This window comes from Diadema antillarum, unplaced genomic scaffold (assembly GCF_040938485.1).
Source record: "Diadema antillarum isolate AM-2024a unplaced genomic scaffold, OU_Dant_1.0 scf00000075, whole genome shotgun sequence".
NCBI classification, from domain to species: Eukaryota; Metazoa; Echinodermata; class Echinoidea; order Diadematoida; family Diadematidae; genus Diadema; species Diadema antillarum.
In genome coordinates this window covers 3,911,533-3,928,818 of record NW_027270964.1, presented here as the reverse complement: position 1 = coordinate 3,928,818, position 17,286 = coordinate 3,911,533, and the positions used below count along the sequence as shown (strand labels likewise).

The following is a 17,286-nucleotide window of genomic DNA, read 5'->3' as shown; positions in this document are numbered from 1 at the left end:
TCACAAGTTTGCTCACAAAATCTAAAAAAATTGAGTTGTAATGATTGAAAGATTTTTTTTCCCCCTTCACAAGGAGTACCGGTACTTGGAAAGGGATAACTGCTGCATATCTTAAGAAAAACGCATAAGCTCTTAACCCGTTGAGGACGAGTTCCGGGTGTACTCGGCAGGTGTCTATGGGAAATGCGTGTTGTAGCAAAATCAGTCGTCCGTCCTCGATGGGTTAAGAAAAAAGAATAAGCTCTGATATCTATTTACAAGATCAAGTTCGTCTTGCTTGAAAACATTGTCATCCACAGTTTGTACTGAAAAAACCCCAACAGATTTATCCAGCATCAAATCATCTATAAACCAGCTGTTTGAATTGTTACAAACATGGATTCACAGATTGTGACTCAGGAATTTTTGTGCTGTCACGTGACATCGGAACACATTTCGTGCCGTGATGAAAGCTGAGAATGTTCGGAATCAGAACCCTCCCCAGGGGTCTGAATCAACAAACTCCCGTATAATGTAATGTATGTAATTTGATATGAGATATGTGCTTTCTCAGTCATCAAACTTCTCATAACTCTTTTTTTTATTACTAGAAACTGATGCTCCAAAATGTCTTTGAAAGTGCCATGCATACATTGAAATTTTATAACTCCAAAATTTTTTGGTTATTCACTTTTTTTTTGGTGCCATTTCTTGTGCATGATGTATACTATGCAAAACTACCTCAAATAATTTCCAGAGAAAATCTGCCATCATAAGTGAATTTGTGTATATCAAACATTTCTCACACCAAAAAACACAACTTCATATCTACTAACATCTTGAGCGACCAATTCCAATGTCTGACAAATGTGTTACCAGAACCTCCTGATGTGAAACTTAAGAAATGAATTCAAACATTCAGAAAATTAACAAAATCAAAGAAATCCCAGCAAATAGAACTCAAGTTTGATAGTAACACAATTTTTTCAAGCATAAAAAAATATGCGGACAAAATGCTAGTAACCATCCAAAAATGTCCAATTTCACACATTACTTTGTATATATTCTGTCGATAAAAATGAAAATAAAGTTTGAGTTGAATTGAATTGAATCAAAAACCTTTAAATGTTCTTTTACTTGTACAAAAATTGGCATATTCCATATCAACGGTCACTATTCTAATTGTTCCAGGTCATTAAATCAAGAATCTTCACATCTGGTGCTTGACTGTGTGATGGTAAAATATCTATCTTTGGCTGCAGTCATCAAAGATGACAAAAGTGATTGACATGACACTATCAAGGAAAGAAACTCAGACAACATGAGTGAAAAATGTCATTTGTCTGGCTGAGATCCCCCATGACTTCATCTCATCAACATTCTGCGAATGGGCTGTGATGGATCACGACAAATAATCACTTTTCTCCGATTTAGCCAGGCTCCTCTTGGAGGAAGAGAGGCGATTTGAGAGACATGTGCAATGCATCGCCTCAATGTATCTTCATGCTGCTGAAAGTAGAAACAGAGAAATGGCCGGTGTAAACACCCCTGCTACGCGGGCACAAACAAACAGCTTGAGAGAAGGGTGACTGACCCAGTGGGGTAAACTTGGACTGCAGCTTTGTTTACACTGCAGATCATATGAAAAATAGGATCATCAATTCGCGGTGACTGCGGGGATTTACATTAGGGAAGACTGGAATTTTGTTACAATGCTCATTGCCTTCCAATAATCTGATTCTCTGTGTTGATGAAGAAAGAGGGGAGTTTATACACAGTTGTCTCAATGCTAGCCAGTTCACTGCCTCTATACGCAGACTTGGGTTTGGAGAAATGATGTTTATATAATTCTTCCATTGGAAGAAGGAAGACTCGCTGAAAGAAAGACAGAAAAGTCTTTCAGCCCAGAGGGATGTCAACGAGATGAATCTCAGTTCATACCGCCCTCATTGACCTGACTTCATTACTCTCTCAAGCCACTATATCTATACGGCACGTTTCTTTTTCTTTTGCTTTGCCTATGTCTCTACAATCACACTCACCTCTTATCACTGGATGTATCCAATATTTCCAACAATTTACCTACTTTCAGTTAATTCCTTAAAGAGGAATTCCAGTCTAAATAGTGTGATGAGAAAGAATAAAATCTTACAAGTACAACAGTGCAAATTTGATAAAAATCTGATGAAAATTAGAGAATTTATGAAATTGTGAATTTTGCTTATTTGGCAGAAAAGTTCTTGTACAGTTGAAATGAATATGCAAATGAGTGAACGCATGATGCCATCATCTCACAATTTTCCATTAATTGTATACAAAAGTAGGACAAAAATTCACCTTCAATGTTACTGTTATTTAGGTGTAACACATTATTACCCACGCCGATGAAAATCGGCAGGGGGTTATGTAAAGGGTTCCGTATGTTTGTTTGTTTGTTTGTTTGTTTGTTTGTTTGTTTTTTTTGTTTGTTTGTTTGTTTGTTTGTTTGTTTGTATGTTTGTTTGTTTGTTTGTTTGTTTGTTTGTTTGTGTACAAGATAACAAGAGAACGGGTAAACGGATTTGCACGAAATGTTCAGGGAATGTTTGGATAATGACAGGAAAGAATCGATTAGATTTTGGTGATAATCGGTTGACCCTTGCAAATTCTGTGTGACCTTGAAGTTTTGACCCCATGGTATAGTGACCATTCCGAAAATTTCCCGTTTCTCACTTTGCGATTTTCCGCTACCATACGAACACATAAACTCCCCAACGATCCGACTTCGCTGCTGAAATGTTCGTAAGAATTCCGAAATTTACGTTTAGGCCTATTTGAGGGACTATGTCCTTCTAGATTTATGAAAGTTCGTTCTCCATCATCACAAACTGGCCCGTATTTTGATGATTTTTCAAACTAACATTGATTGTTTTTTTCGTTGGAGGAGCATTTTGCTCGGTCGCAGTCACACTGCACGATATGCGTGCTCAATGTCAATGCGTGTGCAAGGCCGCTGAAAATGCATCGCGCTCTACACTGTTGGTGCAAAATTGCACCAGGGACGTTGCGGCGCTCGTTGGTGGCCGAATACTGGTGCAGTAGACATTTGCATTCAACCCTTGCATTGAATAATTCCCGTAGACACTAATCATAGGGGTAATTGCCTAGGGGGTACGTAAATTTTGTTTTTCTTTTTTGCTTTTGTGGATACCATCAAAGATCGTACACTCATACGACCTTTGATATTTGATGATTTTTCAAATTAACATTGATTGTTTTTTTCGTTGGAGGAGCATTTTGCTCGGTCGCAGTCACACTGCACGATATGCGTGCTCAATGTCAATGCGTGTGCAAGGCCGCTGACAATGCATCGCGCTCTACACTGTTGGTGCAAAATTGCATCGGGGACGTTGCGGCGCTCGTTAGTGACCGAATGCTGGTGCAGTAGACATTGCATTCAACCCTTGCATTGAATAATTCCCGTAGACACTAATCATAAGGGTAATTGCCTGGGGGGTACGTAAATTTTGTTTTTCTTTTGCGCTTTTGTGGATACCATCAAAGATCGTACACTCATACGACCTTTGATATCATCACACTCTCGGCTTGCTATAATCAAAATATCCCGCAAGAAAACGGCGTATTTCTCGATTTTTAGCGCTTTTTCGGCGACCCGTCGCGTAGACAATACTCTTAAAACTGGACTTAATTCGCGTGCGCTTTTAAAAGTTCCGATTCTGCACTTTTGACGGTGGAATTTGGGATATTCGATGGATTTTTGGAGGAGACTAAAGGACTTTTCTATTGTGAATGAGTGTTACCGTATGTGAAATGATGTGACTTTGCGTGTGATGTGACTGTAGAACCAAAGATCGTACACCTCAGTGTACGATCTTTGGTAGAACTCACTGGCTGGTGATAAAGCACACTGGCAATTAAGTGACCGAATTCTGGTAGATGACCGAATGCACATTATGTTTACCCCGACTTTGTACTTCAGGCGTGGGTCTGCCGCCTTTGACGGCCCCTCTCTAGTCTTATTCTTGGTTGAATAACTACAGAGTAATGATCAGTTAGATATATCAGGATTTGAGAATGACGCATAATTTTGTTTGAATGAAAAACTGGAAATCTCACAATTTTATGTAGAAACTTTACCTCAAGTTGTGAGTGGATGATGTCATCATTTTATTACTTGCAAATTCATATTGACTGTTCATGAACTATTTCGTGAAAAATTAGAAAAACTTCAAAATGTCATAACTTCCTTATTTTTCATTTGTTTGTGATCAAATTTTCATTGTTGTGCTGAGAAAATTTTACTCCTTCTTTTCAGACCAACTTTCAGCTGCACTAGAATTACCCTTTAAATTCAATTTTAATAAGCACCCACACAACATCTACCCCCTCAAGATCATCAAGATCATTTCATCTTTACGTTGAATGCAAGCACTACTAGAATAAGATTCATACATTGAAGAAGTATCAAACCTCTTGTGCGTTAAAAAGCAGTTCTCGTAGATTTCCTTTGAAGACCCGATTCTGACCATAATTTAATTCACAGCCAATGCTAGCTTTCACATTCCATAAATCCACATGAAATCAAATTCTACCCACTCTGGAGTAAAGGAAATGCCACTCACTTCACTCCACCTGCATCCAGTATCCCGGACTATATTGACAAATTTTGGTTGCTATTGACGCTAAGAGATTGAATATCAAGGGGCGGAGAATGTTGAAAGGATCGGCAAGTCTAGGGATGATAGAAATAAATTTCAATATCCCGAAAATCACTTCCAATAAACACTGATAATCCACTGTAATACATGATTGGAGCAAGAGGCAGGTGCACGGCACAATGTTATTTTGTGGTGGACTTGGAAGCTCATCTCCAATGACTTTGTGATGATATCTTGGCTGAGATCGTGCGAATATCACCTCAACCCCCCCCCCCCCCCAACACACATACACAATAAGAAAATGTGCTACCTGCCTCACAAGACAGTGAGAGCTGTTTTTTCACCTCCTTCCTATTACTTGTCATCCCGATGTCAAACACAAGGAATGCATTTGAGGATGCTGTGTATACCTCAAATTGGCATATCCTTATTAAAGTCATCAAACTGGTATATTAGTAGAAGGCAGCAAACATCATATTCCTTTCTCCTTGTTAATGGCTCAAAGTGATGAAGAGTGCATGACAATCACAAAAAACAAAACCAAACATGGTTTCTGGCATCGAGCATACTGTAAAACAAGGAATGTTCGCGTGCATTTTGATTTTGCAAATTTCGCGAGAGACAAGATTCGCAAAATTAAAATGCACACAAAAGTTCTTGTCTACACTATAAGCATTGAATGCCAGTGGCAGTTCACAAAAATTTCATGCCGCGAAAAAGGCCATTGCCTCCTATTTGCGACAATTTCATGCTGCGAATATATCATGTTTTACAGTGTAACTCCAATGTTTGATATTTTTTTACATGCACTATGGTCATGGTAGCAACTGATTGACAGATTGCCCTTTATTAATGTAGATAAGGACCAACTATTTAATGTTTTAGTAACAGACTAGATAAAAAAATCATAGGCATATGATACATGTACACATATCTACTCAGTTGGACTTGAACCAACAATCTCCTGACTGCTAGAAAGGCGCTGTATCCACTAGACTATCAAGCTTTTGTCTGACAGTGCTGCTTTTTATCCCCTAGCAGCAGGTACTGTGTATTTATTCAAATGAATGATTTCTTGCATTGAGTTGTTTTCATGATTACGGTTACTTCAATGGATAGCCATGATTGTCAATGTATGATATCTGATTTCATTCATTGTCTTCAAAAATAAACAACTCCCAATGTATACATCCAAGCTGTAGCATCTAGTCCAAATGCAAGAATTTCATAGAGACAGTATAGACAGACAGACAACAGACAGGCAGATAGACAGATAGACAGAAAGATAGACAGATGGACAGACACACAGACAAACATATAGACACACAGACAATGAGAATGAAATGGAGAATACAGTACACCTGTAGCAACACAGACTTGAAATGAGTAAATAAAAGGGTAGGAAACAATATCCACTTGTAGTTGATCCACTGGTGTCTATATTTCTCACACTCATTCACTTCTCTGGTAAGTGGGACACTGCTCCAAATAGCAATACTATATTTCACAAAGACCCATTTGAGTAGATGTGTCATTCATTTCATACACCACTAAATGGATCTGCCACATGTTTTCCACATGTCAGTGTGACTGGTTGGAAACTGAAATTTGTCCCTTTTCACAAAGCTCAATGTCTACTTTCTCAACTGTACTCGTACAAAATTTCAGTCAGTGTACACCATCAACACTTTAACAACTCCTAAACACATCAAAACATGATCCCTTTCCCGACCAAATTTCTTGCAAACACTTAAACCCAGTTGGTTTCACGACTATCAAATAAAAATGAACACAGACTACTCCTATTCCAGGATCTTTGAGACTGGGTAGGACGACAAAAACAACCCTCTTGGCTACATGTGGGACTAACCAATTGAGCACTAGGGAAGGGAGAAACAAGTTTCTTTCTAGTCCCCTTTGTACACAGATATTGTTACACTTCAGCTCCCTATTCAGACCTCCATGGAAACACTCTACACCAGGGACTGTAGTTCTTTGGGTCACAGCTTTCTTTCCTTCTTTCTGGAGAAGAAAGGCCAGGTTCTGCCCATAATTCCTCTTCAAAATTTGTCAATGGGATTAGCTGGCTAGAACTGGGTTAACCCACCAGGGACAAATAGAGCTCAGCACTTCCTAAAACTTTCTCCTAACAAGACAGTTTGGCCAGTTTGAGGAAGAAAATGAGAGGAGAGAGAAGAAATTGAGTAAACAAAGGGACAAGAAAGCCGACATGAAAATGGTCGGAATACTCTGGCAAAGTTTTAGCCCAAAGCCTGTAGACCTAACCACTGCATAAATATGAAAACAGATCGAGTATGCCTTAAAAACATGTTCCTTAACCCTTCTTGGGCCTGTATTGGATGTATATATACAGTATATGACCCATTTCCATGGTATGCTGTGTACCACAGAAATGAGAAAACTGCCAAATATGGTGGTTTGGGTAGACATGTGAAAAAGTATGTTTTTGCAAAATCACAATTTTTCTTTACCTACCCACTTTCCAGGTATGCAATTCTTGAAATAACATTGAAATGTGGACATTTTCAATTTCTTTTCCGCAAGTCAACAAAAATTTGTTCAAAAGTTGAAATAAATTATAATATATAATGGAAAACTGCAGAAAGCAGTTTAAATTTCAATAACAAAGTTACAACAATTTTTGTCCTGAACAAAGAGGAAGGAAATTCTTTTATGTACACACTTTATGATAAGTATGACTTTTAAAACACTCCCTTGTCATGCAATGCTTGGTGCACTAAAATATCCGTCTGTTATCCATATAGTGCAACTGCAACACTTTCTAAAATAATATGAACTCCTACCAACAGAAGCCATGCTGTAAAGATGGTATGCTCTTTCAGTGCAAAGAAGGCTTAAATGGTACAAGGCCATCATGCAATTTAAGATTTTTACATGGATTTCTTGCAAATTACTGTATTTGCTCAAATAAAGATATGAAAGGGACTTACTTGCACTCAACGTGATTGAACCTGTCACAGACTTGCTTCCATTTCGATTGTTTGCGATACACTTGTAGGTTCCCGTATCCAGAGTCCCAACGTTCTTTATCGTCAATGTGGATCCGCCGTTGGACTCCCGCACCACATTGCGTCCGATATCATCTCTAATGATTGCACCGTTCCAGTACCACCAGTAGGTGGGTTTTGGAAACCCTCGTATCCTACAGTTTAGAACCACAGTTTCGCCCGGCATCACCGACTCATTGTTCATGGGTGCATCGATGGTTATATAATCAGTGCCCGGTGGTGGCGTCGACCTGAATTCAGAAACAAAGAGAAAGAGAAGGTACCAGAATAAAGGCAACAATCCGGTTTAATTTAAGATTGCTATCTATCTATTTTTTCTTTATTTCTTTCATCAAAGCAGGTTTGGTGATGATTTTTCATGTAAAACTCAGTCACGCAGATGTTTCTGCGATGTCTCCGGTAGTAGGTCGCCAATGAGTCTCTGCAAAGTCGCGGAGATACCTTGGAGACAAAATTAGCCTCTACGACTTGGGAGAAGTCTCCGAGACCAGCCGGAAACTGGAGTCTCTGAAAAAAACATGAAACACGTTCGATTCTCTCGCGACTCCCTGGAGAACAGGCTGTTCTCCAGGAGATGTCACATAGACATCATGGAGACGTCTCCATTACCACTCTGTAACCAGCAAGATTTGAGTCACCACCAAGTTGCCATCTAGTCTCCAAGCCAGGGGAAAGATATCCATTTAACATTAAGAAATGTCGCTTTTGGAACTATACTCAAAGAAAACCTATATGATTTATCATGACACAAGGCAGTAAATGAGAACACATAATTGTGTCATTGAACACTGAGAAGGAAAATAGATCAATGTATAACACTACATATACAGAAGCTTTATCTCTTGAAGCTGAAGCAACCAAAATTTACTAACAAGAGATAGGTATGAAGCTAGTCAGTATAAAAAATGTGAGGTGATCATCTTTTAGCTCGTATGATATGTGCAGGCCTACTGTATATCAGCTGACTATTAAGCAGCAATGCAAGATAGTTCAAATGATTTTAAGAAAATTGAAATGTGTGTATTTCACAAATTACGCTAGTAAGCTGATAGCACACAATTTCACAAAATACATATGACTGAAGGTTGGGAACATAATTCTTCCTTTCCATCAAGATTGCATTAAGTGGTCTACAGAAATCAAATCCTTCATTGCACTTCCCATCCACCAGGGGATTTCTAGGTTTACTTGAAGTTTCCACACTCGTCTAATATTCAAGCAGTGAAATCCAGTTTGAGCAAGGCAATTTTCTCTCCTTCCTCTCTCTGACTGTCGGCCATCTGTAGCCACGGCAACACAAAGATGGACACTGGACGGGATGCTACAACGCACTGTGAGGCAGCCTTTGTCTGACCAACTCGCTCAATTATGACAACTAATGCCAACAACATGGAAGATGATATCCCAAAGTAAATCTTGACGGCCGCTTGCCATTCACTGGAGTACGCTAGGAAATGCAGGCGGTAGATTTACACCACCGAGGTAGGCAGGGGTAGATCTTGGGAAGAAAAACTGCCGGCGGGCGGGCATAGGGTGTGGGATTGGGTGTGGAGCACGGGGTGCGGGATGGGCAGGCAGCGGTCTGGGGAATTTGAGGAGCTGGAGGGAAAGTTTGGGGTAGGATTGCAAGCTAGGAGCGGGCAGGGTCAGGAAAAGCTGGTCTTTGCGGACTTGACTCTGTCAATGACGTTAGTTTGATTGATGAAAACTTGCACACCATCCATATGTATGAAACCACACACTGACAGCACTTCTTAATCAGCCTAACCTGAAACTGACCTTGATTTATTCATTAATTCATATGTATTTATTTTATCCAACCCTAAACATATCTCTAACAGGAATACATCTCATTTCAATAATTAGATGCTGTGTATTGGTCCTATCACAGTCTATATGCAATATGATGTCCCGATGACCTAAAAAAACAACAACCCCAAAATAAAATGACTCATTGCTTTTTCCACTTTGATTCATCTTGCACTGACAATCCCATTCTTAAGACAAAGTGGTGTGTGGATACCATGGGGTGGAAAGGCTGACCCAGCTCGGGTAAATTTGAGAATCCCTGTAACGAATTGTGAACAGCTTTATAGCTGATCTCCAAAGTATGTACACACACAGCCAAAGAATCTCGACCGAAATCGACCACTTCCAATGAGAATGAGTTTTGATGCTCACTTTTGCTGATGGGCATAATTCGTGTTTTTTTGTATGTACCCTGGTGGTCAGCAAAACAAAGATTAATTCCATTGGACAACCTATGTCTCCTCTTATGCCACAGAAGCTAACATTATTATGTTCCTTCATGAGGTATATTTTCTACTGCCTATGCCAAAATATCCTGCCTTACTTTAGTCATGGACCATGCTTCAATACATGCCACTCATAAGAATTGTAATAAACCAAACTGTTTTTCTTCTTGATTTCTTCGTACTGACTGCTGGTGGTTGCAGTCTTTCAAATGAACAATACCAAATCTGTGAGTAATTTGACAAAATGTTATGTAAATCTCATCCAAAATTATAAACACATCCATAAATTAAACAACACTGAATTTAAGTAAAATGATTTGTATCTGATGCCACAGTTAGTAGAATGTCATTGATACAGATTCAATACTCTACACTTTAAAAAAAAAAAAATCACTTGCCCAAGGTCCATTTCTTCACTGCTGTCTTCAGTAGTCTTTTTGGAGACTGTACTACAACATGCATGACCAAATCAACATCTGAAATTGATTGATGACAAGGGCCTCTCGAAGGTGGCTGAGAGAAATTATGCATACACCTTGCAATAGACACAAACATGGACATGCTTGCCTACAAATTATGCTTTCATAATGTGCCCTTTGATTAGTTTTCAGTTTGAATGGAGGGACCTACACTTTATTCAACTCATTTCACTTTCATAATTGAGAGGATTTTTTTTTTGTCACCTCTTCTACTACTGATTACATGCTCTGTAGATATAACACTGCACATTAAAAAATGAATCAATATTCTGCCTAAAGAGCATTTCATTGTCAAAGTTTAGAAGGAATTGTCAGTAAAATTCTGCTAAATCATATTATCTATTATACTTATGACAAGGTATTCATCATATCAGTGCACTCCCATTAAAATGAATACAGTTATCACAAAATTCCGGTTACAATGAAGTAAATATTCAGACCACACCATTATCTGCTCTATGTTGTTTATTATTAATTTGTTTGGTTATAACAAAATTTTGCTACAATGACATAAAACTGCCAGTCCCGAGGACTTCATTAGATGATGGGAGTCCACTGTACATAGTGATTTCACTAGACATACCAACTAAACATTGCAAACTTATCAATCACTGCTGTACTTTATCAAATGAAAGCATGAGATTACTAAAGCAAAGGAGTAAAGGTTAAGGCATGATTTTTCTTCAATTTGTCTCCCTCTGTACAAATGAAATTTGTAAGATCGCAACGGCTGATCTACATTCTTAACATTTCCCTCTCTGCACAAGTGAAATTTGTAAGATCACAACTGCTGATCTATGTTCTTAACAATGTTAAAAATGTAGATTCAGCAGTTGTTATCTTACAAATTTCACTTGTATTACAGAGAGAGAGACAAATTGAAGAAAACTCATACAATTACTGTGCTTTGTTTGCCGATTCACACATACAGCGTTTTCTTTGCCAATCAACACATGTGTCTGGAAATGTATTGTCAAAGAGTAGAGATTACCTAATCACCCTTTAATCCCTATAGCTATGCATAAGTGGGCTTACTAATCTACAATTAGGTCAAATTCAGATGGGTTATTGAATGCTGAAGAAAAATCTTGGCAAGTTAAGATAAGTGCTGTTCTCGAGTCATGGGTCATCTTACCTCTTTGAATGCACTAACGTGAAGAGTAAATGCATTACAAGAAGTTGGCCAATAATCCAGTGATAAATTCCTGTGAGCTCCATCTTCAATCAGTGTGACTTCCAACAAAGACACAGCCACTGAGTATTCGGGAAGGGTCAGACAAAACCAGCAGTACAGGTGCAGGCAGAGAATCGCGGAGTACCTCCCAGGAAATCAAAATCTGTTTACTCCTTGCCGTCTGCTCGCAGCGTTAAATGAATTCAGATACAGCACAGAAGTGCTTTCCCCTTTTGTGCGGCCGGTTTGGAGAAACTTGAAAAACGAAACGAAGACGTCTCGGAGGCTGCGGACGAGGAGTGTCACAATCGGAGCAATTTCTGATAGAGACCAGGATGTGATGAAGACAGGTGCCTCTCCTTCTCCTAATTTCTTGCTCAAATACGATGGAGTGGCGTAGGGGTGAGGCAACTTTGCTCTGTTATGTAGTTTACAGATTCACTGACAGAGACAGTGTCTCGGTGCAATGGGAGAAACGCTTCCCTAAAATCAGAGAGAAAGTTCCTTCCGGGATGTCCGAGGAAGGCAAGAGAAATAATTCGAGCTGAAGAGACATGAACTTCTTGCCCAGCGCTCATAGAAACCAAACTTCAGAGAGCCAGACAGTCGGAGAAGACAGAGACAGAGCCCTGGTAGATGGCAATCACAATTGTAGCAAACGTCAGACTTTGTGATGGGTGAGGAATGGCAGGGGGCAAAGATGGGCAGAACCCCGATTCATCATCTGCACTGAAGCAAGAAAGACGGGGTAGAAGATGGCAGAGGAAATTCACTGACACTACCAATTGTATGTGATAGATGTCGCACCAGCAAGCAGAGGTCTCTTTGTTCCAAGTTCTGCTGGAAAACGTCGAGTTGGGCTGTTGCAATCCAAGAAATTGAGATGGCTGGCTGCCCCGTGATTGGATGTGACAAGCATGTTACCGATGAAACGTTTGACTGACAGCTTCAATCAGAGCATCTCACACACTGTCAGTCTCTAGGATGGCATCTTTGTCACCAAGGAGGAGATAAACTGGGCTGGGCCACACCACTAAAGATGACAGACCATGACGGCTTCTTCTGATAATGTCCAACGCTTCATCAATTTGTCACTAACATTCTGATAAGGATTCAAAGTACTTCCCTACCACGCAAATCTTCTCCCCCTCCTCTTAACTTGTTCGGTTTATCAGAAGCCATCACAACGTGGGGACGACAAGACCAAAGCCCACATGCCTTCCATATGAGGAAGATTTAGAACATTGCATTGATACGGTGCTCCTAACGAATACGGAGCTCCTATTGTGAGGCACAGCTATCCCAAATAGAAACTGATGGCAATTCAATCAAGGGACAGGCCTTGGATCAGATGGAGGAGAAAAAAAGGAGAAGAAAAAGAAAGGGGGAGAAAGACCGCCTTCCCCAGTCACATGGAGTCGCAAAGTGTTTGAGGAAACCTGGGTGAAGATGTTATCAAACTATTCAAGTGCCTGTTGGGCCTTTCAGCACTCCGTGGTCGGCCTACTTCAGAGAGAAAAGGCTGCATTCCATGACCTTTTCTTTTCAGTTCGCACAAAATAACAATCCCCTTATTTTCCTTTTCTTTTGAAAAGTCCCCTCCCTCAAAAGCACCACAACTTTTGCGTTCAGCGGGGAACCAAGACAAAACCATGACCAGCTACATTAATGGGTGTCAGCCTCCACTGGTGGCACCCCCACAATCGCAGACAGGAGGAAAACAAGTGGAGGATGTGTAACATTTCTGTCCCACAGAAAGTCGACCACTTCACTCAAGCTGTCTGTGTAACAAGAAAGCCAAACACTCCACTCAGCTTGGGGGGTACAATGAGAGGTTGCAGCTAGTAAACCATCTATGCTCCGCTTTCCTTGCTGGTCTCCGTCCAGCCAGCAAACAGTCATGCAGGTCACAATGCCCAGGTGGAAAACACTCAAGTGGTGTTCTCATCAAAGCGCCGGTAATGAATGAAGACGAGCCGAGGCTCTCCACCCTTAAATCTGTGCCTGCAGTACAAAAGGTCGGAACCAGCTTGTTTTTTGCTCCAGTGACATAACCCCTTGGATTACACCTGCCTTCTGTAGGGATGAATGACCTGAAAGGAGAAGGGGTGAGGGAGGGGTGAGAGACAGGGAGGGGCAGGCATATGACTGGTGTCAGCGCTGGAAACCCAGCTTCAAGCCATGGTGGCTTAGTACCATTTGATGATAGAGGCGTGCAAAGCAGGGGAGATTGTGAGAGTCAACCACATTTTATTTCTACACACTATTCCTGGTTGAGGAAGAAAAGCAAAAAAACAAAAAACAAAAACAAACAGCCCATGTTTCATATAATATTTATCTCGCAAGCCTCGGGTACAGTAATCCTGTCCTTCAGAACAGTATGATGTCTGGGTAAGAAGCCTGTGGGATTTTTCTCTACTGTGTTCAATGTAGATGCCTACTTTACAACTCCACAGGATTGAGATGTTGTCAGACTCTACTCTCTGCTTGTGTGGGAAGGCAAGGTTACGGCATTAATCCGCAGACAGTTCAGAAAATGGTGTGAAATTTGCAAGACAAAATTAATCCTTTCACAAACATCATTGGCTACACATCACAAGGATATCTTTCTCATTATATCTACTACTGAATGAATACTCTCATAATGTAAGACTGCAGATCTGGTTTGTGAAAGATCCATTAGGAAAGAAATTCATTAGAGTTCTGTCATTGGAATTAAAGTCACAAGCCAAGATAACAGTTTCTACACATAGTTCTAAGAGTCGTTGCAGCTGATGAAACATTTGACGAATTGTAGTATTAATGGCAGGCAAGATACGGACAATATCATTCATAATAGGCTACATAGAAGGCACATGACAGCCACAGAGCTCAGGGTGTGCTATAGAATACAAGGACAGATGAAAAGAAAATGAGAAAAGGTATGACACTTAAATCTTAAGTGATTAAAGGTACTGTTTACAATTGGGAGCAGTAATTTGAAAATGTTTGAGTTATAACATTTGATGCATCATATCTGCAGGTCAGTTGTATCACAAAACATACCATGTAAAAATTTTGCAATAAAGCCTAAAATATTACAAGATATCACTAGTTTTCTCAATAAACCATAACTGTAGGCAATTCAGACTAGAATTGATTTTATCATAACAATTGATCGCATTTTGTATATTTAGCAATAGTTAACATCAATTGAACTCATTAATATTTTTACATTGGTTGTTTCTATCCCTAACTCACATTTTAAAACTATTTTGAAGCGCTAAAGCTGGGTTTTTGTTTCATCTGCAAATGGTAAATAATGCCTTTAAATCCTTATCTGATAAGGCCCTACATGCATATTTGCTCTCTTTTAGATGATCACTTTATTCTTTATATCTATGGCATGTGAATACAGCAAAAAAAAAAAAAAAAAAAAAAAAGAATGTGTCTACTCTTTCTTGTTATTCCAATTACATTTTATGTGCAAATACCTCCAATGCAATTTGTCTTCACATATTTTGAACTACAGCATGTGCCAAAGTGAATTACACAATGTGATATGTTGTTTTATGTCAAAATTATCTTTTATAAATGTAAATAATGAAATAACTGTTAAAAGAAAAAGTGAATAGAAAATATGTAGGTGACAAAAAAATAAAGACTGATAGAGGTACAGTGTGTATGAGATAGCTACATGCAGACATGGTAGGCAAATCTGTGAAAGTTTCATGTCATGAAAAAGTGTGTCAGCTCCAATTTGTGAAAGTCTCATGCTGTGATTATTTCTAGTTTTATGGTAGATAGATGCTCATAAGATTAGAAAGGGAAAAAATTACACAGATCAAGGAGCAGAGATAGATGCATTGAGATACATGTATGATAGCAGATAGAATAAAAAACAAAGCGAGATAGTAATGTCGTTCCACCTCTGTGATCAGAACGTTCACACAGTTGGTATGGAAGACAATATGGAAATGACCAGTACACTAATTGTTCATGACACACAAATCTATTCATTAAGCCCTCCACTTCTGGAGACAAAGACTGATCCAGAAATTAGGCACTCTAAATCTCCATGGCAGACACAGGGTTAAACCTCCTGTGGTCCGATTCAAACATGAAAATATTTGAAATGTATTGTCATCACTAGGTTTACCTCAATCAATCAATAAGGCATATTGCTAATTTCCTGGCATACCGAAAGCGGGAGGGATTCAGGACCTCAAGACCTCGCTGGACAGACAGAAAAAAAAAAGGCAGATGGTATGCCAAGCAATTATTTGAGGCACCAGGGTCCATGTCTGGTGGCTTTGAACTTGAGGCAAGTGAGCCACGTTTAAATCACTTTTTTGGACTGCCTGGCAGGGAACTGAATCCTTCAATGGGTTGAGAACGCTACATAGCGAACCAGACTTGGGAAATAAACTTGGATTTCAGTAGTTAGACCTTTGCAGCTGACTGCCATAACAATTCCTATGAATGAGAAGCTGAAACGCCCAGCATAATGGAATAATCTTGGTTTCACAACTACATTGTATCTCCCTTCATGATGTGAACATTTTATCTTTGATAGGCATCCACAATCATATAGAAAAGATGAACATAAAATGACGGAATTTACATCATCCTAGATTTTTTTCCATTATATCTTATATTGTGAATAAGGAAATTAATCTGATTATGATTACAAATCAGTTGATGATATACACGACAATTACAACAATGATGTTATATTGTATTTTGGTAGCAAACAGAGGAAAGAAACAGATATGAGAAATATACTAGTACAGACAAACAAAGACCGACGACCATATTATTTCACTACCCACTAGGAAAACATACATTTGTAGGATCGATGTGCACATAGTTTATCATCGGTGCATCCCTCAATGTGAAATAATAATGATGATAATAATAATAATGATGATGATGATAATAATGATAATAATAATAATAATAATAATAATAATAATAATAATAATAATAATAATAATAATAATAATAATAATAACAATAATAATAATAATATGATGATGATGATGATAATAATAATAATAATAATAATAATAATATGATAATAATAATAATGAATAAATAGCGCTTAAAGGGATGGTACAGTATTGGTGGAGATGAGAATTGGGCTATTAACTTTTTGTGAGATACCAAGAAAACGCTTATGAAATAGTACAGAGCATACCATTTTAAGAGAAATTCAAAGTTTATTTGATGAAAATCGGGTTTGGAATGACTGAAGCATCCCAAAACAAAGTAAAACAAAGCAATCGTAATAAAAGGCGGGTCCCACACTTCATTAGAATTGCTCTGTTTTGGATATCTCAGCCATTTCAAAACCAATTTTCATCAAATAAACATTGAATTCCTCATGAAATTACATGCTCTTTCATATTTCATAAGAGGTTTCTCATTATCTCACCAAAAAATGTTAGAAACCTGAAATTATGTCTCAACCAAAACTATACGATCCCTTTAATACTGATGTTTCTAAGTGCATTAATCAGAAAAAAATATCAAATCAAAAGGCGGCATAGTGTACGAGTGAATACAATTGAATACTCTTAAAACTCTTCTTTTATGTTCTCTTTGTGAAATAAAAGTATTTTCTAATTTTATTTCACACAAAATCATATCACATCAATACACCTCAATATGCACTCAAATGCATTCAAAAGAAATGGAAAATCAGCTGTA

General features: G+C 38.7%; 1 protein-coding gene across 1 annotated transcript in view; it reads right to left on the bottom strand.

The window, feature by feature from the left end:
• The window catches only part of LOC139717451 (inactive tyrosine-protein kinase transmembrane receptor ROR1-like), a 155,950-nt gene that overhangs the window by 41,717 nt on the left and 96,947 nt on the right, over positions 1-17,286 (bottom strand). The window contains exon 3 of the mRNA XM_071628957.1: positions 7,610-7,917. Within this exon, the coding sequence (XP_071485058.1) occupies positions 7,610-7,917 (308 nt within the window). The remainder of the gene's footprint in view (positions 1-7,609; positions 7,918-17,286) is intronic.